General features: G+C 37.9%; 1 protein-coding gene across 1 annotated transcript in view; it reads left to right on the top strand.

Annotated features, from left to right (window-relative positions):
- Positions 1-26,592, top strand: part of TMC1 (transmembrane channel like 1) — a 72,761-nt gene that overhangs the window by 22,937 nt on the left and 23,232 nt on the right. The window contains exons 5-10 of the mRNA XM_054809942.1: positions 8,891-8,981; positions 10,238-10,319; positions 17,081-17,187; positions 18,468-18,566; positions 22,375-22,517; positions 25,259-25,403. Of these exons, the coding sequence (XP_054665917.1) occupies positions 8,891-8,981; positions 10,238-10,319; positions 17,081-17,187; positions 18,468-18,566; positions 22,375-22,517; positions 25,259-25,403 (667 nt within the window). The remainder of the gene's footprint in view (positions 1-8,890; positions 8,982-10,237; positions 10,320-17,080; positions 17,188-18,467; positions 18,567-22,374; positions 22,518-25,258; positions 25,404-26,592) is intronic.

The following is a 26,592-nucleotide window of genomic DNA, read 5'->3' as shown; positions in this document are numbered from 1 at the left end:
AAAGCCCCTGGCATGGGAGGTGGAACTAGATGATCTTTGAGGTCCCTTCCAACCCAAACTGTTCTGTGATTCTGTGATTCTAATATGTCTATTGCTTAGGGCCTGGGACAGTGGTGATATTGTTTCCTGCATAACAATTTTTTCATTCCTCTCTGTGGCTTCTTCCTCACTTTTTTCACATCTCCAGACCTGCAAAGATCTATGATGTATCAAGCTGAGATTAGAGTCTGACAGTGCTAATTCAGCTTAATTTCAAACTTCAGAGGGACACTCTGCAGCAGAGCAGTATCCTCAGTCATGGTTCTTGAGACAATAATCAGGGGCTGTTTGAAATATATCTTTCTAGAGACAAGGATGTAAATTAGAAATTAGAGGTGATTTAATTTACCAGTGCAACTCTCTTAAGAATGCCATTTCAGCAATGAGTATCTCAGCCAGGTTTTGACAGAAGGCATTTGCTACAGAGGAACTAGTTCTGCATCTGTGTTCTAAAGTTATTGTTCATTCATGCACTTGCAGAACAAAAGAATGAAGGAAAAGATTAACTATTGTACAAAGCAGTTACTAGAGCTAACTAGAAATCATCTTTACCACCCTATACTTTTTTAGCTATGAAAAAACACTCCCTTGGGAGAAACTGGTTTTGAGTCATGAAAACAAGGGGATTGTTTCAACAATTTAAAATTTATCACTTTTTCAAAACACAAAATTTGGTGGAAATTAAATCTTTCCTCAAAAATAGTTTGTCTGACCAATTAACACTTCGTTTAAAAAAGTAATATTTAGAATGAAAAGTCCTAATCAACTCTAATATTCACTCTTCTAAACAATATGAAAAAAGTATTTTTTTGGTCTTATTTTAACATGAATATGTAAAAAATCCTTGAGTATTCCTAGGGACCATATTTTTTTTCAATTTTTGAAAAAAATAGGTGCTAGTACAGAACAAATATGGAAGTGGGGTTTGACTCAGAGTAAAGAACATTTCTCACAATGCGGAGAAGAAATATCCCACAAAGTATGTCTGTATGTGGAACCTGGAAGACAAAGAATAGGAGAATTTCTTCTTCTACCTCCAAGAGAGGTTGCATCCCCCCCGCCCCCACCCCCCATCCCATAATACTGTAAAATTTGTACAGGGGAGGAAAGAGATGACATAGGGAAATACTTGCTATTAATAACTGTTGAAACTGTTGACCAAAATTTTCAACAGCAAGAGATGCTAATAGAGTATTCAAAAGTCACTTGTTATTGATTTGCAAGTTTAAGGCACTTAAAGACCATCTGGTTCCAACCCACCTGCCATGGGCAGGGACACCCTCCACTAGACCAGGTTGCCCAAAGCCCCATCCAACCTGGCCTTCAACACTTCCAGGGAGGGGGCAGCCACAGCTTCTTTGGGCAAGCTGTTCCACTACCTCACCACTCTAACAGTAAAGAATTTCTTCCTAACATCTAATCTAAATCGACCCTCCTTCAGCTTAAACCCATTACCCCTTGTCCTATCACTCCATGGCCTTGTAAACAGTCCCTCTCCAGCTTTCCTGTAGGCCCCTTCAGGTACTGCAAGGATGCTATAAGGTCTCCCTGGAGCCTTCTCTTCTCCAGGCTGAACAACCCCAACTCTCTCAGCCTGTCCTCATAGGAGAGGTGCTCCAGCCCTCTGATCAGCTTCGTGGCCCTCCTCTGGACTCGCTCCAACAGCTCCATGTCTTTCTAGTACTGGGGACCCCAGAGCTGGATGCAGGACTCCAGGTGGGGTCTCCCAAGAGCAGAGTAGAGGGAGAGAATCACCTCCCTCGACCTGCTGGTCACACTTCTTTTGATGCAGCCCAGGATATGGTTGGCTTTCTGGGCTGCAAGCACACATTGCTGGGTTATATTGAGCTTTTCATCAACCAACACCCCCAAGTCCTTCTCCTCAGGGCTGCTCTCAATCCATTTTCCTCCCAGGCTGTAGTTGTGCTTGGGTTCTCCTGACCCATGTGCAGGTCCCTGCACTTGGCCTTGTTGCAGGCTGGGGACATAGTGGTCCTTGCTGTTGCAAGCATGAGTGTGGCTCGAGTCCAGTCTTTTTCTCATTTCCAAGACAAATATTCTCCTTCAGAAGAGTTTTATTGTTTTCATTTTCCTCCTGCTAGTTTACGTGGTTTCTGAGTAATGTCATTGTGCCTTTTACATGGGAGATGATAATTTGTGCACATTTCCTCTTGACACCCAGGGCAGCACAAAATTACCTGAAAAGCCATCAGATGGTAATGACCATCAATCATTATTTACAAGACTGATATTTAGAGAGGGAAGTAAAGCATTGAAAAGATTTTTGGGTTAGAAAAAGGTACAAAAAAATGCAACTCATGGGCCACAGCTTCAGCTGTTATGCATTGGAAAACCTCCAGGGAAAGCTACCCCAATTTACCTCTAAGGATCTGATTTTGGGGACTGCATCCCTGTCTGTGTATCCTCCTGGCTGGCTTTTGCACTGATATGAAGGAAAGGAGAATGTTTAAAAGCTGTGCTGTTGTGTTTGGCTCTGCTATACTAATCTCACTCCCCTTGTTAGTGCACATACAACTTTAGCAAAGTTTTGTGCTATAAAATAGCAAAGACTATTGACAGCTATGTGATTTATATCCACCAGCAAAGCCTATTATGGTACTGTATAATCAGAGAATTGAACACAAGAATCCAGAAATGTGCCAACAGTAGTCTCACTTTAACGTTATACCACAAGCCAGTTAGCAAACTATCAAACCAAGTGAAAGGACAATATTTAAAAAAAAAAAAAAAGGCACTGAATTGTCAAGCTTAGGCTTTTTAAAGGACTTCCAATTAAATACAGGCCATAAAGAAAGCCATGAGAACTTCTTGGTTTTTTCTAAGAAAAACAGAGCAGAGCAGAGCAGTGTTCTCTTCATCTGCCAGGGACAAAATATAATGTGGCAATTTTTCAGTATTTTTTAACATCATTTATTTTATTGCAGGACTTAGATTACCCATCAGGACAGATGAATTGGAAAGAGAATATTTTACAACTACACAAAACCCAAAGATACATAAGGTGCATGCGTGGGATGGTGGAAATTTCTCATCTTTGAATGTGTTCTTTGTACTCCAGTGAATCAGTATTTCATCTCCCTTACTGTGAACATACTGGCAGTCCTGGAGGCCAGCCTGGATGTCCTCAAGGCCAACTGGGTATTAAATAACACTATAATTTGCCCATTATTACTGCTGAACTGCTTTTCAAGTGACCCGTGCATGACAACAGTTGTTTTGTGGTCATTTTTTAGCCAATATTTTAGGACTTGGAGAAGTCCTGGGTGATCAATATTAATGTGACATTTCTTTTTAATGAGTTTTTCGATCTTGGAGACTGAAACCTTTCTGAACTGTGAAAAATTTCTGAAAAATGTGAGCAATCCACTTGAATCCTGTTCATTAACAGCAACCTCTGAGAGCTGTAATTCATCCTCTCTTTACCACACTGAAGTTCCCGAAGTACTGTACACCAAGTACTTTGGAACCTGTAACTCCACACCTAGTGTTAATAATTAACTCAGTCTCCTCTGGGACAATAATGCCCAGCCCCATGCAACATTTATTAGTTTCTTGTATTTGTAATTCAATTAATAAGGTTTCTCTGAAGCTTCTTTAAATTCACAGTTAGCTGACGGGGCACACTTTGGCCTATCTTGTGATATAGATAATTTACGTACAACATATGATACCAGTGATTACAAAGATCAGTTTTGTTGCTCTGCGTTGTTTTTGACACATCCTCATGTTAGTGAGGTTGCATTACTTCCAAGTAGGCGTGCATATATATCTGTATGTGGTTTTAGCTCTTGTCGTGGTTTCTAAAAGAGTTCTATGGGTTTAGGACTACTTTTTATTGCTTGATCATCCTTTCTGTCCTCACATTTTATTATTAGCATAAAAGAAATGGAGGAAAGGATAAAGTGTGGCAAAAGTCTGCAGGGATGTACAAATAGAGGTCTTTCAATACGATAGTTTAGACATCAAGGTAGAAACCTGAATTAAGTAACATATTGTATTATATTTAACAAGAAAGAGCATGTGTCACAGACATAGAAAGGACGTTGCAAGCCTATGCCCTGACTTAATGGTGCTAAGTCGTTGCTGAACTTTTAAAGCCAAGAAGTTTAAGTAGAAGTCAGGGAAAGGTCTCAACCTACAAATCAAAGAGGTCAGGAGTAACCCACTGGGACTAACCTGTGACAGAGCTGATGATGAGGGAAGAAAAGCTGAGGGGGAGAAAGAAAACATGTTCTGTTTGATGGCTCCAGTATCATCTGGTAGTTATGGTTTCTGTATTACTTCCTTGCACATATCTGCATACGTGTTTCTGCCTCATTACCCATAAGCTCTCTTTCAAGCCCTGCTTCTGCTCTAAATTCGCTCTTCAGATATTTCATTAAAACTCTTGTGGGAATTTTTCATAGAATCAAGTTGTTATTGAGATTTCCATTTAACTACCAATTAAATAAGATCTTTAAGTCATGCAAATATTCATGGATGCAGCTAACAGATAGCCTGCTATGGGGCAATTAATAACTCCTCTGTATATTTCCATGTGGTGGGATTCCCTTATAAGACTTAGTCTCTCTAAACGAGTGGTATGCAAATGCTATTTAGAATGTTACTGATAAAATCCACCACACACCAAAATGTAAGACATTCTTGTAGAACATCAAAGGTAACTTGATTTCATTTATTCCAGCAATGAAAGAAGACTTTCATTCTTTTCTTTCACAAAATATTTTTTTTAAAAAATCTCATTTCTTTCAGTTGCATAATAACCATAGAATCATAGAATCATTTAGGTTGGAAAGGATCCTTTAGATCACCGACTTCAACTGTAAACTAACACTGCCAAATCCACCACTAAACGATGTCCCTAAGCACCACATCTACACGTCTTTTCAATACCTCCAGGGATGGTGACTCCACCGCTTCCCTGGGCAGCCTGTTCCAGTGCTTGACAACCCTTTCAGTCAAGAAATTTTTCCTAACTTCCAATGTAAACCTCCCCTGGCACAACTTCAGGCTGTTTCCTCTTGCCCTATCACTTGTTACTTGGCAGAAGAGACCAACACCCACCTCACTACAACCTCCTTTCAGGTCGTTGTCCAGAGCGAGAAGTTCTCCCCTCAGCCTCCTCTTCTCCAGGCTAAACAACCCCAGTTCCCTCAGCCACTCCTCATAAGACTTGTGCTCTGGACCCTTCACCAGCTTTGTTGCCCTTCTTTGGACACGCTCCAGCACCTCAATGTCCTTCTTGTCATGAGGGGCCCAGAACTGAACACAGTATTCAAGGTGAAACATGAAGTAGCTTCACAAATATTGCATGCATGGGTCCAACTGGTTTTATGCTCTGGTCTTGCATGTGTAACTCAGTTGACTGCATGCGTAACTACCCAGTAAGAAGTTTAACTGGTATCAGTTCATCATCTGGTTTGTTTGTGCTGCAGTGATGAAGTTGGTCCAATGCAGGCCAAAGGAGTGAAAATCTGAGAAAAACAGATTATAAAGCAGTAGGATTTAGGGGCAGTTGATCACAGTTCTGTAACCAGTGTACACTGGAGCAGGTCGGTGTTGGGGAAGAAGAGATGCAAGGAAAAGGGAAACTTCAGCCCCCGGCAAAAATCCATGGAAGTATTCAGGAGAGTCATCAGCATTAAACCTGGAGATCTAGATCACCACCTTCAAAAAGCAGTGTCTTGGTTTATCTAAATACTGCTAATGCTCTAACCTGAAAGTTTGCTTGATGGAGAGTCCTGGAGGCAGACAGGGATAAGAAATACTATTTTTTTACAGTAAACCTTATAAAAAGACATTTCAAGCAAGTGAAGAGAAGGCTGGGATTAAGACTTTAAAATAAACATTTTTATGACTTTCATTGTGGAAAGTTCCTTCTTGTTTTGGTTAGCTTAATTTTATAGCAGAACATGTTCGTGGAGAACTTTTGTGTTCAGCTACAGATGCAAAATGTGTTTGTATCTGCTATGGAGGATTTTTTTATGTGTTAATGTTTTCATATTATCCCCTTAGATTTCTAACTTGTTGCTTCACTGTAAAAAAAGACAACTTACAATTTGAAATCTTCATATTCTGTAGCATAACTGCACGTAATTAGTGACTGAAAGCACAGGTTTTCTACAGATCTGCAGGTTTTGATTTCAGTAGTTTCTCATGAACAAGTTCCAATGCTTGAATTACCTAGTGATAGAAGTGGTGGTAGAAGGTTTTCCTCTTAAGTCCAGAATGCTGCTTTGGGAGATTGGTACATGTCCAGTTTATTGATACTCTCTGCTTGTACGGTACTTCTCCAGCACTGACTGTTGAGTTTATGAGGAAGCTGCCATCTGCTGTTAGGACTGCCTTCTACATCCTGACAGTGCAACAAGATTTTAAAACCTGAGGACACACATTTAAAAGGGCCTCTTGGACACTGGATTCGTGAAGCTGAAAGAATCTGTTTTCTCTGACTTATTTGAGAGTATGAAATTTAAGAGTAGAATTTTTCTGAGAATCAAAATGAAGAATGAGGTGTGAGTGAGTGCTGAGCCAGAAAATCTCTGAAGGACTCAGAGTGGCTTGGAAAAGAAAGAAGGCTCAGTCAATGTTAGCTAAAGATCAGACTCCAGAATCCAGAATACAAATGTGATCTAGAAGCACAGAATTGAGAATAACGGATCTAGAGCCTTAAAAAGACACTGACTCAATCCCTGAGGAACACTTTGAAGTGGTGAATAGGTGGGATGTATGGCTGGGGTGGTGGCTGGGTATTTTATCTTTTTTATCTGAATCTGTGCATGCCTTGTGCCACAGGGAAAAGGAAAAAAAAGAATGATGGAATTGAGATTCATGTCATTGTGTGTAGCTTTTTGCTTCGGCCAACCTGTGTCTTTGAAGGAGATAACAGGATCTCAGATGGTGGGAAAAGGCATGCTCAACTCCTGGGGAGGTCAGGTGAACGGGCACTGGTCCTGATGCCTCGCCAGCTGGGTTTAGGTGTGCGCACTTGGAATGTGAGAGTGCTCAGAGGGCTCTTGAAGAGGGAAAGTTCTCAAAGAGTGAAAACTAAATTCAGTAGCTCAACGTTGCACCATCTTGGGCAGTGTAGAAACAAAAGGCTGTTCGGAGCCTTGGTACTGCAAGCTAAAGAGACTGGTACAGTGGGTGCATAGTGGGGAAAGGTTTTGATAAGTGTCCTGTTTTTTGGCTGGGATATAGTTAATTTTCACAAGAAGCTGGGAGGGGACACAACCAGGATAGCTGATCCAAACTAGCCAAAGGAGTATTCCATACCGTATGATGTCATGCCCAGTATACAAAGGGGGCTGGCTCGAGAGGAGGGGCCATTGCTTTGGGATGGGATGGGCATTGGTCTCTGGCGGGTAAGCAAATTGGATCAGCTGCTTTGTATGTTCTAAGTACTGTTGTTATTTTCCTTTTTCTTTGTTATCCTAGTAAACTGCCCCTATCCCAACCCACACAATTTACCTTTTTCTTCCAATTCTCCTCCCCACCCCACCAGGGGAAGAGGAGTGAGTGAGTGGCTGTGTGGTGCTTAGCTGTGGGCTACTACTAAACCACAACATTTCTTCAAATGATAGTACAAAGATCACCCTAAGCATCTGCATTTACTAAAAATACACAGTATTTTTAAAGATGTTGAGATTTTTAACCATGAGTTAAGAGAAGTTGTGATGCAACTGGTAGCCGCCTTCACACATAATTTCAATTCTCCTTTATCACAGCTACACCACTATTCTGCCAATGCTGCTGTCAGATTTTGCAGTTTAACACAATACTTTTGCTTGCTTACATAAAATATGCTAGTAGAAGATATAAGCATGATAATTGATTTCACTCAGTGAACTTATCTGTAGCACTTCTGGACAGACATGCAACACAATTAACATTTTCCCAACGGTCCACCTTTTCCCAAGTGTTTAGAGTAATACAATATACAATATACAATGCTTTGCAATCATCTCGTATAATGATGAAACAGTTATAATCTTGTGCATACACTGACAGCTAAGAATTCTTACTGTTTTCCAGTGTTTAACTCAGGACATTTAGCCTTTAGTGCAAATTTTCCCAATAGATACACATGTGAAAGTCACACCTAATGGAGGAAATGTTAGTATGCTTTTGATCTCATCTGTTTATTGTTTTAATCCATAGACATTATGACTTTTTAAAACAATTTAAAAATCTTCCTTTCATACTTGTATCACCAGGGTATTATTTACCTTCCATGTCTTCATAAGCAAAATTTTAGTCTTTTGGGGACCACTGAAGCTAAACTTCTAAGATATGATTCTGAGAATGGTACAGTTAGAGGTGATATATGCAGAAATTCTGAAGAGTTGAATTCAATCTAGTCTTGAGAAGGGTCGACACAGGGGAACCAGGCTCTAGTGTATACATACCTCCAAAATAAAAAATGAAAATAAATTTTCCATAGGTAGCTGGACAACAATTTATATTTGGAACCAGGAGGAATAACAGTTCGTAAGTGGCACAAACAGGCAGCAGCAGAACTGCAAAAGAAAGTCACCGTGACTAAAAATATTTTATAACATTAACTGAATATAAGCAGATCTCAGAGCTCCAAATGTATTTGGATTAGAGCAGATGACTGAAGTTGCTTGTTCTGTTTGCACTACATATGATTAATCTTCTGTGAAACACAAAATCTCAGAGCTTTTCTTTCTAAACATTACTAAGGGAACAAGATTATACAAAACTCTATGAGGAGTTAGAACACATAAAAAATTACATTGCTATGGTAGAGACAGTATCATGTTTACTATAGCATCATCTATATCTCTCTTTTGCCCTCATTTTCCAGGGAAGCCCAGCTTTTTGTGGAAAAGTTTGAAGGTGCTCTTGGAAAAGGAAAAGGAAAAAAATTCTATGCATACAAAGTGATGATGACCAAGGTAAATTTATTATTTTACTAACTTTGTGTAATGCAAATGGGGAGCCTTTTGCAGATTATTGCTATACCTATCCATCTTCCAAAACAGAGTTCCTTGTCTTTCATTGCATTTTAATACTTTTATTTCCACTGCTCTTGCATGAAAAGATTTCTAATGCAAGCTCACAGTTTGATTGAGACTTGTCATCAAGACAAAAATCAACTGTTTTGCAAGAGTTTGCAAGAGTTTAATATCTTGTGAAAGGTAATTTCTCTTGGCGTAGATTGCATTTTTCTGTGGATTGAATCCCAAGCTCAGTCTTTCCCTTGAGACAGCCCTCTATGAAGGATCAAAAAGTGTCTTTTTGCACAACAAAAATACTGGAGGCCTCTCCACTGAGCCAAGGTTCCAGGGCCATGTATATCCTAGGAAGCAACACGGCGCTGTAGGATTGTGGCCGAAAGGTCTTTCAGCGGTTGTTGAGGACCCAGTGTCCGCACAATATGCATTCTGGCAGGTCTTTGGGCTAAGTCCTGTGTAGTCCAAGGACTAAATACCCAGTAGCAGTGGATGTGGATTATCATGCTCCTCAGGTAGACTCCTCAAGTCCATCTTTTGACTTAGCGTTATGCTCTGGCACTGGTTTACAGTGCAAATGTTAAGTGTGGTAAAACAGGGATGGTTTGGGAGATTCCCTTGAAAAGCACGCTTGCCCCAAACTAAAATGCTGATGAAGACTGATGCTAAGAATATTTTGCTCTGGCCAAGTTTACCCTCAGTTAGACTGGATTTTCTGCAAGCAGTTGTGTAGTCACATCTTGTAAGCATTAATGTGCAAAAAGAATAATTAGGGTTTCAAACACAGCTGAGCACAGGAAGTTCAATTAGAGCAGTTATGTTTATCCAATAGAAAAAGTACAGGCTGGAGTAATTGTAATTAAATGACACAGCTTGAGCTCCAGATATGAATTTTGAATAGCAAAGGAAACAACAAATTAAATTCTCAGAAACAATTCTAAAAAAAATAATAATGGCATGAAAGGAAGCGATTACTTAATCATTCCTCTTGTGGAAGAAATAGGGACTTTGCACAAAGCCAGTAGGAGACATATGCAGAACAAACAAAAGGAGATGGACCTTCATAAGATAGTACTTCATTGCGGTGGGCTCTGCCAAAGAATACTGTGGATGATTAAGTTGTTACATTAGGTCAAGAGGAAATTGAGGATCTGGGCACTGAGATGACGGTGGTTTTTTTAATCTGTGACCCTTTTCAGAAATGGATGAAATTTCAGAGAGATTTTGAGAATTTTAAGACAGCCTGCATACCATGGGAAATGAAAATTAAAGAGATTGAAAGTAAGTACTTATGGAAGGTAATAAAAAATAGTATCTAGTATCATATTCCTGATGCATGTCAAAATGGTAAATTACTTTTCAATACTTTAGAAATACATGTCTGTATTCAATGTGTAGTATAAAATCAGTGAGTATTTTTCATTAATATTTATAGAGCTTAATATTGTAGCCAGTCAAAAATTTCCTTGAGAAAGTGTTAGTCACCTTACAGATAAAAATCCTCAATATACAGGTGACAGTTCAGGAGCCAGTGTTGAATTTAATCCTGGAAAAGTGGAATTGGGATTTAGCTACTGCCCACCTTAAGTTTATTTTGTCTGTATTTATACTAAAATAATTTCTGTGATGTTTTTTCATCATATTGAGCCTTAAGTAAGAGGTATTTTGGCATTATTTCTCTCATTTTCAGTCATATAATACAACACAGAGAAAACTATAATGGTCTTAGATGTTCCCATATATTAGGCATAAATATAAAAAAAACAGTGTAGTTAGTACTACAGGTATGTTTGAGAGTAGGTTTTTGGCACAAATCAGCTTTAGGTTTCAGTTCCAGTGATGAATTTAAACTGCAGCCCTCTCTTTGAAGGAAATTTGGCTTAACTGGGTACCCGAGTGAGGCCCTGTCACTCACAAAAGGCAGATGAAAGTGCAATAGAAACTGATTTTAGAGAAGCTGCCTTTGGAAGAAGCCAAGAAGCCTTTTGTATCAAAAGGCAATAACCAGAACAGTGGAAGAACACAAAAATGATAAATTGTACATTTTCTGGAGTTCTGGACTGCAGAATAACCCTTGAAGAGAATTTATGTAATGTCCTTAAACATATGGTCTACAGACTGCTGAACAGATCAGATTATCTACACACTTGAGGTGGAGTTTAGAAAGAAGCTGCTGCATATGTCTAGATAAAATCAAACTTAGCAGCAAAATGCACGTGGTCTCTTACTGGTCTGGACACATAATAGACATCTTGAGGATCTGTGAGAGCGACAAGTATCTACAACTATCTGTAAAGGAGTAGTCCTGACACAAGCTGTTCTGCTAGTAATAACTTCCAACAGACACATTTCTTGTAAAATCAGAATGTAAAAACAGAACAGGGCCATTTCTCCAGTCCTGCTTTTTTTATCTATTTATTTTTTCATTTGAAATGAGTAACGTTTTTGCTGTCACCTGGAAGGTCCCAAAATCACAGCGGGATAGTACCTTTTTATAATCTCAGGGGGTAATCTTGTGAAGTTTACTCTTTTTCTATTAATTTTTTTTCTGTTCAGCATATTGCTAAGGCAAGCTGCAATTGCTTTTACTTGCGGAAACAATCCTCTGTCTGAATATTGATAATTTAAGAAGTACAGTTAACCACAGTTTGGTCCAAAACTTTATTGTCTAGAATAAGGCTTGATTTCAAGGGAACAACTCTGAAATATTGCCGAGGAAAATAATTTTAAGTCACAATTTATTTGATTCTGGTTAATCCAAGCAGTAGCTCTCAGTGTGTACCTCATATTAGTGAATTTGTACTACTTAGATCAGGGTCATCTTAATGATGACACTGATAAAGCTGTCAAGTCCCAGGAAAAAAAAAGGGGGGGGGTTAGATATTAGAAAAGGAGTGTTTCCAGACGTCTCCAAACAGCAAAGACCTGATTCTCCTTTGACTCCTAGCACCAATGGCTTTGACTTTTGGAGGCCAGTTCAGCCCCTTGTAAAATGACAGTAACACTCCTGACTTAAACACATGACATCAGATGATGATCAGGATGTGCCTGATACTGCTTTTAAAGAAGTTGGCAGAAAAATATCTTTGGTTGCTGAAGACTTTACATAAGACTTGCTAAAAGCAGCACATTGAACACTTTAGAGAATCTTGTTGGCACAGGCAACACCTCACATATAATCGCTGGATCTTTCAGTCCACTCAAAATACTCAGGAGTGGTTGAAGAGAATGGTTGAACACTAGACTTGGGCACCAGGATTAATACTTAAAAAGATGCTTTGTTGGATAGTATTGTTTGTGGTGAGTCCTTAGTCATGTTAGTTCCCACGGCCTGCAGTCTTATGTGGCAAAATATGGTTGCATGAAGGAAATCAGAGAGAAGTGTTTACATGGCAGCTCATTTTTGGAGGAGAGAGTACAGTGAAACAAGCAGCAAATGACATCAGATTGTGACAGGTAAAGTGGGCTGTTTGGACCACTTTTGGAAATCTGATGATGCAAAATGTGCTGGTTCAGTTCTCCACTACAGAGCTGGGTCTGTACAACTGCTTTCCATGTCTCTACACACTTTAATATTTTTTAAACTAGTGTTTCTTTTGTGATAAATTTTCCACCAGCACACATGCATCCTCCATGATCACTGCTAATACTATGCTGTAAGCTAGTTTCTTTCCAAAGGCAGGCACTAAGCACGGAAATGTAAGTATTAACAGGGTATAAGAGGTCATGTCAATAGCACCTAAAAGAGAGGCAAGAATTTATGAAATTTCAAGTTCTTTTTGAATCTTGCATGACCACAGCTAAAAGAAAGAGTAAGCAGCAGAAGCATGAATGGAACAAAAGCCTCACACTTATGTGCAGACTGCTCTGTAAAGGGAAACTCTTCATTTTGGCTAAATACCTTTGTGTGAGGAAATAGTTTATGGTCAGCAAACGTTAGCTTCCAACCAGTTAACTTCTCAGTCATCTCTGTGCTCTTACATTAAGGTAATTTGCATTTTATGATCTCAAAGTGAGCTCTTTATAAAACAATCCCAAACAAACAAGGCAGTAACTGTTCACAATAGAAAATGGGAGAAGTAAATATAATTTTCTAACCGCTGAGAAACACTAATGTTTACTCTTCAGTCCTTCTAAAAAACTGCACCTGAACAACAAAACATGACTTGTCCAAAAGAAAACAGTGTCAGATCACTAACAAACTTTGCTCTATAAATTAGCATTAGTGCAGAACTATCATGATATCTACTTTGAAATCTAGAGGATCAACAAAGCAAAAGAGATCAAGCCATACATTGATAAAATAGCAATGATTAGTCTTATTTGTGATGCAGTTCAGGAGTTAACATGTAATAGAGGCTCTTTTTTAAAAAACCTGATGATTATACTGTAGCGTTGTTGGGTGATGGTCCGTTCTCAAACATAGCCAGGGTTGTAGACAGATTGCAAAGGAAAAGTGAATTATGGTTCTGTAGCGTGACAAAAGATCAATTAGGTGCTACTGGGGAAGATTTCTTTGACTTAAAAAGAAAAACTGTACTGGTAAAACAATATTAGATAACATAGAAATTTTTCTGTCATGCAAACTGAAGAGAATAGGTAGCTGTGCCACCCTACCACTGCCAACTGATGCAGGAAACTTAATGGGAAAAACAATATTGAAATAAACACACTTTCTGAGAACAACAGAACTGCTAAATTCACATAAAGTCAATAGAAATAGTCTAGCTTTGGGAAAAAAAGAGGTCAAATGAAGAATGTGTTGAACTGGGGTAAGTGGCACACATGTGCCTGGCAGTGCTACTGAACTGAAAAGTTCCTTGGGCCATTACTTATACACTAGAAAGACCTGGGAATAAAATGCTTCACACTGAGCACACTCTCTATATCTGGAGTTGTGTTGGTATGCCTGGGAACTCAGTAGGTGCAAGACACAAGTTTTATCAAGCTTTTTGTTTGTTAACATAGTTTCAGCTTGATGGGGAAATTTAAACAGACTTCAGGAAGAGACTGTTGATAAAAAAAGGGCTTCTTTAGGGTGTGTCAGACTAATCTAAGAAGGAGATCAACTAATATTATAGGTAAATCTGACTGTTCCTCTCTGCTTTGAAGAAACAATTCTGGTTTTATTTCAAGGCCACTTGTAGATACCCAAGAACCACCTTGACTATATCAAGTTAGATAATTCAACAGTCACACTAATGGGCCTTAGAGGTGCTACAGAAGAATATAGGAAAAATAAATAAATATTGACTATCAATCATTATTAATTCACTATTAATATTGGCATGAGAAGACACAGCCCTGATTTAAACTTTCATACTGTGTCTTAAACTACAAACTTGTATTAGCCACACATTTAAACTTTATACAGGTATTGTTTCCATGGGCCTATGGATCAGTAGCAAGGGTTATGTTAATGTTCAGATACTAAAATCCTTGAAAGTATTTTCCTTTCTGTGATAATTTTAATAAACAATGTCATCTAATAATAAAAAATAAAAAAAATAAAGAAATAGAGTAATAAAAAGAAGAAGGAAAGTACTAACTACATTAAAGCCCTGGAGAGAAATCTCAACTTTAACCTCTGCCTTATTTTATAATGGTGCCCACTATAACAAATATAGCCCTTCTTATCACAGCCCTCTTCAGTTGGGTCTGACTCTTCCAGGTTGCCAGCTATCTAGAAAACCTAGCTATCAGCATGAAGCTCTGGGCTATCTCAGGTAGGCTTCCTGCTTCAGGATGACAGTCCTTTCTAGCACAGGGAGCCCAGATTCAGAATAACAGGCATCAACCTTTGCTGTGCTGCATCCTTGTGTTGGAAATAGGTGAATCTGCTACTGGGGTTTTGATATTTAAGAGAGATAGAAGTTGATAAGTATATGAAGTATTTATATTTAGAAAAGAGGTGCTTCTTTTCCTTACAGAACAGACATTCAGTAATATCTGTACATAAGGACTTTACGGGAAACACACACTGCTGTGTTGGGACAGGATGAGCATCTTCATTCCGCTATTTATACTATACATGCCACTATGCATACCAATGCATAGTATAGTGAAGCTGTGGATGTGGGAATAGATGGCTAAAGTCTGCTTTAAAGTATTACTTTTTCATTCATACCTGGAGCATGCTGCACCCCAGAGTGGATTTAAAACACTGGTGAAACTTGGACTGGTTTTGTTCACAGATGGTGCAGGCCGTTGGTACCATTTTTTATGTTCCCTGTTCCCCCCTGTTTGGACCTACCCATTCTGGAAATGTAGTTAAGGGCATCCATAGCTAAATTATTCTCATCCCCAGCTAAGCTTTTCACTCATCAGAGGTTTCTGTTCTTGCCTCATTGGTGAAAGCCCATGAGCAGTCTATGCATTGCTACTTGCAATAACTATAATGATGCACGTAATTCCAATGCAGTGTCAATGCAGATGTTACAGATGGATGCATGGCAGTGATTTCATCAGGATAACTGACACAAGAACTATAACTAAATGTGTGTAAAGAAGCTGTTCCCGAAAGAATGGGGATATTAGGATTCAAGCAGAAGAACTTATACGCCACGGAGAGGTCTACAGTATCAAAATTCTTGAAATCAGGAATCTTCCTACTTTCCTGCACTTCATTTGTTTGAGTCCGTAGCATCCTCAAAGTCATAGTTGGCTTGTAACTGGGTAATTGGCATATCACAACCAGACTGACTAACTCAAAGTCTCTTGCTTTATTCCTCTACCCAGAATTCCCAATATCTACATCACTGCTAAATTGGCAGCTACTTCATGCAAAATTTTAAAATTGTGGTTTCATTCTGAATTGTGAATTAAGCAGATTTTGAAATGCTGAAATCCTTGACAGAATGGCTTGTTCCTCCCCTTGCACAGCCTCAATAAATGCCTCTTACTGGTCAGTCTCTGTTTATACTCTGGGGTTATACCAGTCTAAGTGTATTAAATTTTCTACTGATTTTGTTTTTATAGTAAAATGTGCATATATATGCTCCAAATAGCACCAGCCATATTAACCTCATTTTACAGAATGGAAGAATCTGTTACAAGGCTTGCAAAACAGTTTGGAAATACCGATGCAAACTCCTCTAAACAGACAGGACTTACTTACCATCAGAGTGCATCAGGCTCCTTAACTAGACTGTCTGTGAAGAAACCTGTTGAAAGGTCACTTTTATTCCATTGAAGCACTGCTAACAGAACTGAAATCTGGTATTTTGCTAACTCTGACTGACAGGTGAACACAACTGCCAGCTGTCCTATATTCAGCAGAGCGGTTCTGCAGCAAGCAGCATTTAGACTGTTATTTCTGTTTGGCCTGACTTGCAGAGTTTTGGACAAATCAGGCTAGTGATTGATGAAGTTAGTGCTCACTGCTTCCCCTGCAGTCTCTTCTTCTTCACACAGGTCTGGGTCAGGGGTTTAGAGTGGGTGGAGTCCAAGGTATCACCTGTGCACCTGGTGATGGGACTGCCTCCACACCTGGGTGCAGGTGGAACACATAGGTAGCAAAGTAAGGGAAAGAAAGGGTGCAAACACTTCCAGATCTTTTTGTTCTTCCCTAGTGAACAACTTGGGTGAGCACTCCTATAACAGCACTTACAAATACCTTGTGCCCTTGAAAAGACTATCCCCACTGGCTAATTCTGTGCTGCTTCCTATTAAAACTGGGCTGGTGCTGGCTTAACATGTCAAGAATGCTTACAATCCACATCAGACAAAGAATAAAAATGGAAGTGTGATTTGTTTTGAATCCTGCTGCTAGAGGATATATTAGCAAATATAACAGCTTTTACGTGACCCTAAATACCCTGTATGAATAACACTTCTATATTTGTTTGTTTCTGTTTTCTCTGCCAGGTTGGTGAATGTGAGTATGCAATCTGGAAAAAAATTGTTAACATTATGGTAATAAAGAAAATGAAAAGCCTCCCCCGATTTTATTTGAAATAAACTTTGAGCAACTTCATCTTAAGGTAAAACAGTATAAGAGGACTAACTTAACTGCCCTTTTTTCACATCTCATGTTTTCATAGGTCATTTTGGCTCATCAGTGGCATCTTATTTCATATTCTTGCGCTGGATGTATGGAATAAACATGATTCTCTTTGGACTGACCTTTGGACTTGTAATGGTACCTGAGGTGGGAATCTTTTTAATTATCATTGAGAATTGTTATGTAAATTTTTGTCTTTGCAGTGAGATTTCATAGGGCTGGACCTTTTAATAAATTTGTAATCTCTTTATGCTCCATTTAAAAATATTACAGTGTACTAAGTCTGTAAAGATGCACTTTCTCTGTGGACAGTTGTCTCTACAGAGAGATGTCTTGAAATAGATATGACAGAAAAATATATATAGATTTGTGTCCTGAAAGTGTTTTCCCATGGTCTGGGATGGTGCTAAACTTTTTTTTTTTTTGTCTATGGAGAACTAAGGAGAGGAACTGAGACTAAGAGGCAGCCAAGTGGACTACATTGGCTAAAATGTGCATTACGATAGAGAGATACATTCCAGACCTCTGAGGCACCATGGATCCTTTCCAGTTGCCTTAATACCCACATGCTGATAAGGCCCAACAGGGCTGTAAAGTCACAAGACAGACCCCTCATGTTTTGTGCTGTGTGCAGCAGCACTGTTAATCATGCTGCTCAGAGAAGATCTAATTCAGGCAGAAATCACTTCTGTGAAATGTAATATTTTTCTAGTTCCTTTGAGCCACCACACTGTCTTCTTAAGAAGAGGGCTTATATGGAATTAAAAGTTTTGTGCCATCTCCCTGATTTCACTATTCCACATCCTCTTACTAATCTAGTAAGCCGATGGGAAGGAGTCCGGTATGAATTTCCAGCAGCTCCTAGCACAGCATTTCAGTAGCATGATCCATCTTCCACTGAAGCTAAAACAGAAAACACCCAACAGTTTTCAGAGTAAAGCCTGGAAAGGACGTCATGAGGACATATACTGTGTCTGAGCAAGCATTTTGCCAGCAGCAGTGAGAGTCTCAAAATCCAAAAACTGAATCCCTAGCATCTTCCCATACATTTCAATTCAAAACCCAATAAAGTTCATAATGCAAGAAAAATTAATCTTCTGGTCTTGTCTGTAAGACAAACACCACTCATCAGAGGAACTGGAATTTGGACTTCTCTGTTGCCTTTGCATGTAAGAGGCACAGCTTGACAATGCACTGATACTAGTGGAACATCACTTTAAATTTAGAAAACACCATTAATGCATACTTTAGGCATAGTTTCAATTATTGATGTAAGGAGCAATGAAAAGAATTGGAGAATTAGGTCATCCTCACTAAGGAGTTTAGGGGCATAAACCAAATCTTCCTAAGAAATGACAGATTACTGTCCCTTCCCTTTGTTGGTATTTTGCTTTAAAGTGTAAATTGCTCTCATTTTTTGGTTCCAGGCTTTGATGGGGAAACCCTATGGCTCTTTACCTAGAAAAACTGTCCCAAGAGCTGAAGAAGCAAGTGCTATGAACTTTGCTACTCTCTGGGATTTTAGTGTAAGTGCATAAACATGCAACACTGCATATTCACTTGACTCTTTGATTATTATTATTCATTATTTAATACTCAAAGATTTAATATTAAATATTTAAGGAAAAAATGGCAATAGAATTAATTTACTTCCTCCCCCACCCCCAAGTTCTGAGTATAGATGTTTCCTTCATACAAAACATATAATGAAGCTCAATGTCCACACACGCATTTCAGTATATGTAGCAATCCAAAGACACATGGGAAAAAGTCTCAAAGCTGGGTTCACATCCCTGGATACTGACTTTCCATTTCTTGTGAGTGAATTTGGTCCTCTGTTTTTGTATGATTAAGGTTCTGAATTTGAGGATGCAGTGTGAATTAAAAAAAAGAAAAAAAATTCCGATAATGTGCTTTGTAGGCTTTTTATAAAACAAAGAATGCTATATTTAGTTTTTCTCAGTCTTACAGAATATGCTGATATCTTAGCTTAATTGAGAAGCATGTCTTAATTCTTTACTGTTGATGTGCTGCCCAGTCTAGTGTGAGGTTCTATATCTCCTTTACTGGAAAGATAATGGTATATTCCTAAATATATCATACCGCTTTTTCTTCCTGAAAACAACAGTTTTATCTACTTTGCACGTGGTATGTCTCTGCAGTCGGCCTGTTCATATAAAGATGATACAACTTTGCATAAAGCCAGCTGATAAATTTGGTGTTACCATATGTGGCTTAGAAGGCTGTTAGGTTTTTCTATGGCATGCAGTCAATGTCATCAGAAGGTATTCTTCGCCTGTGAAAGGGTGCGACCATCTAGTTCATATTTTCCTTCAGATTAATGGAAGAAGTATCCATTCAACTAAGTGTGATTTCTCCCTCAATCTGCTGCACTCTTTCCCTTTTGTAAGAAGTACCAAGACTTTTAGTGTGGAGAGATCCCTAATCTTGTGACATGCAGATCTCAAACAGGATCCCTTGGTTTGTGGCTCGTTACCTTCATGTGGAGACTCAGATGCTAAATCTTGGTCCTTCATTTAGCTTCTTTGTCTCTATTTTCAATTTTCAGCTATCAGTGGAGGAAGAATCAGGTTGTAAGATGACAGAACATAAAAAAGAACTGGACTGGATATACCTATTTTCTCATTTACAAACAAATATTTCAGGCTTATTAACTGTAGACAACTGAATTCAAAGAAAATAATATAATAACAGGCAGAAGTTACAATGTTTATCTGTCTCTTGAATATAAAGGTATGTAAAGTGAACAGATTACTTTTGTTTTGCCACACAAAGTGATGGACACTCCTTGGATACAGAAGGATAGAAAGATCTTTCTAAAAAGCCACGTATGTAACATTTTGTAATGACTGCTGCATAAAATGTCATTGCGTCTGGTTCATCAGGAATTGTATATTTGAATAAGGGGAAGTATATATATAGACATGTAGCTCGGGAGTTAAATAATGATGACAACATTATAAAATTAGAACTTAAACCATCAGGGAGATACTGGGGAAAAAGGAATCGCAGTAACTTGAAGATTTTGTAAAGAGAATAGAGACTAGAAGAGCTTTATACAGCAAATGGGAACAAAGTTTTTATAAGAAACGTATTTGAGAAAAGATGAATGAAGACAGATGGTGGAAAGAGAGGAGAAGTTTATAATAACTGACAGAAACGGGATCTGACAGCTCTGAAGAAGAGAGTAAATAAAGAGTAGCAGTTAACACAAGGAGAAAATGCAAAGGTAATAAACACAGAGCAGGGCAGTGAAAGAGATGGATCCCCTGAAATACTGAGGGGCAAAAAGAATTTTCTTGAGGCATGTCAGATTGACAAATACTCCTTGAAGATAATGACATCTTTAATTAAACAGCACAGTTCTTGTATGCTACTAAGTAAGTTACCAATAAATGAACCCACGTCAGCAAACATTATTTCATCCTAAAAAAAGCACCAAACCCCACCAATACTTAAGACAGTAAAGAAAAGATGAGCTCAACATATCTTTTGCTTTTTTTGCACTTGAAATTGTACTCATTTTACTGACATGTCAAAGAAAAACGGTTTTGGATTTTGATGTATTTTACTTGGAATTCAGTTTTAACTGAATTAATAAGCCAAACCTTAGAAAATGGGACTCTCAAGGCTCATTTCAATAAAGCGTTTGACCAATATTCTTATCTCACTCCTCTTTTATGTTAGGCTCAGAAAGGAGTGAAAGAGATCTTCCATGCACGCCTACCTTTACACAGCTAAATGTATTTCAAGTCTCATGGTGAAATGAAGTAGGCAAAACCCAGGAAACAACATACTGAATGACATGCAGTGGAGGAATTATCTCTGACTTTGCAGAACACAGTGACTTAAAAAGCATTTTAATACTCTGAGGGATCCAAGAGGCTCTCCAGAGCTCTGTTAGGCTGTATTGAAACCTGGTCTAAGATGGAATTATAGGAAGCTTTAATGAGCAAAAAAATTGCAAAAGACATACTATTGAATTTGAATGTGTCCCGACTGGTGTTGATGTCTTACTAGTAATTGGCAATAAATGTGTTCTGTAACAATATTTCCCTTATTGGAGAAGAACATACTCTTATCTGTTATGTGTAGGCATATCTTTCAAAGATAGTCTGGTATGAAAAAATATTGAGATATGTTGACTACTAAATCAAGACATTTTTAATAATATTTCTGTTTATCATGTATTACTATTTCATTTTCAGCTTAGAACTACGAATTAGGTTTTCCAGATAAAACTGTGACTCATTTAATATATAATAAGAGCCCCAGTAAATAAAATGCATGTTTTGCAATAATACAGAAGAGAAAGATGTTATTTAATTTAGGTAAATGAGTGTCTGAAAAGCAGAAGGGAAGTAAACGGCTTTTTTAATTCACAAAACCTTCAGCTTACAGTATTAGTGTCAAAATAATGCATGGTCTATCCACCAATTACATGGTCAAATACTCTGTATTTGACTTGAAATCATTACATCCAGCTGGAGCTTTGCCACTGCTGTACATATGCTGAGCTGTCCTTGTAGAGGCTCTGGATACAGTCGTCTTCTAGGAGATGAGTTTTTGCTCTAACCTGAAGATTATCAGGAAGCTTTAGCTATTTGGATCATTTTAGGTACCAGCAATTGCTTAGAGTCAATCATGTATTAGTAAATTATTTTGAAAAATCAGCAATCTGACCTATAGAAGAGATGGTAATTCTCAATAAGATTTTTAGCAAAGGAGATACTCTTTGAATTGTTGAGGAAGAAGGTACACCTACATTGCACTTTTTACAGCCTTGGAGTCTTAAGTGTTAAAATCCCTGCGTACTGAGTAATAAAATACATAAAATGCAGCTAACTAACGGTTAATGTAGATTCAATGATCACCCATAGAAACATTGCTAGACAGAGGAGGAGTATGAGAATTTTATATGAAACAGGCTATGCAAGTAAATTTGAGAGATGAGAAAATTAAGTTAAAAGTATGTCATTTTATCTGCAAGTAATTTGTAAAACAAATTTTGGAAACTGAAATGTTTTTGTCTTTACAAAAAGAAGTATGTGGATGAAAAAGTTTTGAATCATTAAATCGTAGATGGAGTGCCCATGATGAGCTTTAAAGATAAAAGGTTTGAAAGTTGACATGAAATATTCTGTGTTTCTAAATGAAAGGAGAGATTTTCCATCCTGTGAGTTTTATTATAGTGATGCTTACAACTGTTTTGAATGCATTGAAATTAATGTTTCAGTACTTTGCTATTGGTACAATTTCTGATTACATGCATATTTAACAGACGTGACTTTATAATTTTTGCTGACTTTTCAGGGCTTTGCACAGTATTCTGTACTCTTTTATGGTTATTACAACAACCAGAGGACAATCGGATGGCTCAAGTTCAGGATGCCTCTTTCATATTTCCTTGTTGGAGTTGGGACTATTGGCTACAGTTTTATGATTGTCATTCGAACGTAAGTTCTCGTTGGCTCTGAAATAAAGTACATTCAAAAAGGCAGATAATTCCACTGTTGACCACTGAGAATATCTTTTTTAAAGTATGATAATTGTAAGGGCAGGACAATTCAAGATCAAGTGCAAGGTAAAAGTCATGTAGGATTCCTTCAGCCTGTATTTATTTATCTATTGTTCTGCACCAGCAGCTGTGTTGCAGTGCTGTGGAAGTGGAAAAAATCTTTACTGAAATAACATAGCACTTCCCTCCTGTAACTTCAAAGTGAAAAAATGAATGCATGAAGTCAGGAACTGAGGTGTCAGCCCATCTTTTTGTAATACTCTGCATCTAGCAGAATGTCAGCTAACATCCAGGAAATTCAATTGTTCTACCTTTAATGATACCTTATGTGAGTTAAATTCTTTCAAGAAGGAAGAAGATGAGACAGAAAGAAACATGGCAAAGAATTCTACGTGTAACTCAGAGTCATCAGTAAATGATCCTCAGCAAGACTGTAGTGGTTAGGTCACATTTGCACAAGAGTGTAGAAGAATTGTCTTCTGTCTATTGGCTACTGGCCATAGTAAGGGTTTAATGTCCCATGGAATGCAAAAAATAATCTCCACCAGTGTGAAAACTAAGTTTAATATAATGTTAAGAACATAATGTTAAAACAGTAGGAAGCATAAGTGAAACAGGACCTAGGCAGTACAACTGGTGATACATTAGCTTTTTGGCTCTCAAATTCTGTCTTAGGATCAGAATTTAAATGAAATAAAATTATTCTTTTATAGCCAAATTCACTATTGGAATAAACTGTGATAATTCTGATCGTTTCTAAGGAAATAGGCCGCTAACGAATATAATCTTTAACAGTCTTGATTCAAGCAAGGTGACCACCTACCACAATAATATGATTAGCTATAGTGGTGGCTTTAAAAGATGCCTAGGGTGAAAAAAAATCGGAGCATTGCAGGTCAAGATTCAAGGACACTTGTGAATATAGAGAAAACGGCAGTTAATCTATTTCCACAGTTTTGTGCTGAAGCTGGTATTTTTCACTTGCATGAGCACTAGATTAATTCATGGTCTATTTGACAAATATTACATAGTTTCCTGCAGAGGGCAAGAAGTGCTTCAGAAGGAAAAAAAAAAAAATCTTTTCAGTTACATACATGTATTTTTGGAGAAGGAACAAACTACTACTATAATGAAAAAGTAATTGATTTAGTTTGAAAATATATTTTAAAATACTTTTTAATAATGTAACTGTGAATATTTCAAAAAGTCTTAGCCTCAGACCATTGTATTTGAATGACTGTCATCCAGACCGAAAAACCCAATTCCTTTTAGCAGAAAATCCCTGTGGCCCAAAAAAAGGAATATCCTTGCGGAAGAAATACGTTGTACATGCTAACTTTCCATCTAGCCATGTGACACTAATGCTGATCAATATTTAGGTAATCTTATGAGCAGTTCTTGCAGTCTTCTGTTTTGCTGTTCTCCAGAAAATGACATAGTGGGCATAGGAACTAAAAGCAGTGTAACAGGAGATGGTACCATTTTTCTGCTGTTGACTGAGATCTGGGAAAGGGAATGTCTACATGAAAGAGGTAGTGAGGATTATAAGCACTATTATTCTATTTAGGGGAAATATTTAGATTTAGGGCTCTTCTCCACAGCTTTTCCAGTGCATATCATAAAATGGAAACATTTCTGGTCTCAAAGAAATGATATCCCAAACACAAGACTGTTCATTATTTCATTAGGAACTGTTGAGAAGGAATTACCTCAGCCTAGAAACCAGCAGCAGGACAGATCCTACCAAGAACCTTTCACGATCTCTGTCTCTTCTGTATATGAGCACTAAAACAAAAAACCTCTAACCCTAATACCAGTTTATGACAGCTCAGAAGGGTTTTCTGTATTATTTACGTACTATTCTCTTCCTAGACTTGAGAGTATGCATTTTACGGGACTATTAAAAAATGTGATATGTAGAATGTATTGATATTAATAACATAACTCTGCTGCATTAGTGAGCTTTGAAATAGGTGTTGCCTTTTCCAGATCAAGAATTCAATACAATACCGAAAGCAGAATGGTTTGTACCCTACTAATATACTCCATTCTTGTGCTTAATGGTTTGAATTAAGTGATAAAGTATGTAGAAGCAAGACCACTATTATTACATGAATGACAACACTTTGAAATAGAGAAGTTAGTAGTCAAGAGTAAGTCAAATCACTGAAGAAATAATTTAATGCTTGTGGATGCTGTTATAAATCTTGTTTCTAAGTGCATAGGATATGAAAGGAAATATAGAAAGCTATATTAATGATACTTTTGTATGGTATAACCAGGTTTTGTTCTGGCTTTTTATTTTAGAATTCTTTTTTCCTCTTTGTGAAGTCTCTAATCAAATCTTTTGCAGTTCAGGATGCTCTGCAGCTTTCTATTTGACAGATATTCTTGAAATTGTTTTCCTATAGAGTTTCTTACCCAGCAGAGTTTCTCTGAGGTGTTAATGAAATAAATTCATTCTTTCTCATCAAAATGTGTGTTGTAAGCTCATAAATTGTCTACGTATGAAAATCTCTATCCTTCTCTCTTGTTTCAGACTGAACGTTGATTGACTGCAATAATAATATAGGTTTTTTTTCAGAACAATGTGTAGAATTTAGGAACAATTTAAAAATGATGCTCACATAGCAGAACTAGTTATAACAAGGTCTTCCTGCATCTTTCTGGCTTTTGTAGAATGGCAAGGAATGCAAATGAAGAAGGTGGTGGTGATGATACTAGCTTTAATTTCAGCTGGAAAATGTTCACAAGCTGGGACTACCTTATTGGCAATCCTGAGACAGCAGATAATAAGTTTGCTTCCATCACAACAAGCTTTAAGGTAAAATAGAGCTCACTAAGGAGAGGTAACTTGATTTGTTTTTCACAATGGTGTGAATCAGATGGAAACACGGTCAAGCATTAACTGTGCCTGAGGCCTAGAAGCTTAAACTAGAATTGAGCAGCTCTATATGCTTCTGAGTCTGGGTCTTTGTGCCTTGCCATCTTAATTTTTCTTTTTGATTGTGGAAGAAAAAAAATTAATGGTATCTTTTGTGTCCTCTGTGACTGCAGTAGTAGTTTTAGAAAAATGAAAAATGTAAAAATAATCTTTTCTTTTTTCTCATCTCTGATGGCTTCCAGTTTCTATGGTGCTTGCCTGAAAAACTTTTTTTTTTTTTTAAAAACACTGATGTCATTTTTCCAACCTCACATAATCATCTTCCCTTGCTACACTGAAAAGATACCAAAAGATAAAGCGATAGGATCTTCTATAAGGGGCTATTGATCATGTCAGAAGAATTGGCCTCATAATTTTGAGTGTATACTTGCTTTTCTCTAAGAAAAAGATGTTATTTTCCTTGCATAATATAAAGTTTTTATTTTCAAACTAATTATGAAATATAGCCCAATTTTCAAGACAATACAAAGTGTTCTTAGGCCTCTTTTCAGTTTGTAGAGTATGTTGAATTCAAGAGCCATTATGTGAAGAATCTGGGGCAGGATGCAAGATGCACTGCCATGAAAACAGTGAAGGGGATATATTCTATCAGTTGAATGTTAAAGAATGCATTTCTGCACTGGGGTCACTGGGACACAGCAGTGCAGCATGTACAGGAAAGTTTATTTGTCAGTGTAATAATGTACAGGGAATACACTGGCAAGGTGCTGCCAGGTGGTGAACAAGATGCTAGACCTGTGGTCACACTAACATACAGCATGGGAGCTGGAGGACCAAGCACTAGTTGCACCATCCAGTCGCACAAAACACCCTTCCTTTCTGCACTTGTGATATACCCAATACACCATCTCGCCCTGCCCACCCTCCCAATGGCAGACATAAAAGATAACTCTACTCAAAGGCAGTAGAAACAAAGTGTGCCAGGAAAACAAATATTGAAGAAATACTTACTGAAAGCCCTGAAACTGTGTGAGCTTTCCCTGCCTGCCTACTAAGGTCAGTTGCTCAAAGCTATTTGGAGAAGAATACAAATCAGTTGAGACAGAGACTTATTTTTGAGAAATAAACT

The sequence above is a fragment of the Grus americana genome, chromosome Z (assembly GCF_028858705.1).
Source record: "Grus americana isolate bGruAme1 chromosome Z, bGruAme1.mat, whole genome shotgun sequence".
Classification (NCBI taxonomy): Eukaryota; Metazoa; Chordata; class Aves; order Gruiformes; family Gruidae; genus Grus; species Grus americana.
The sequence above is the reverse complement of the archived record's forward strand: the minus strand, read 5'-3'. Positions and strand labels throughout refer to the sequence as shown.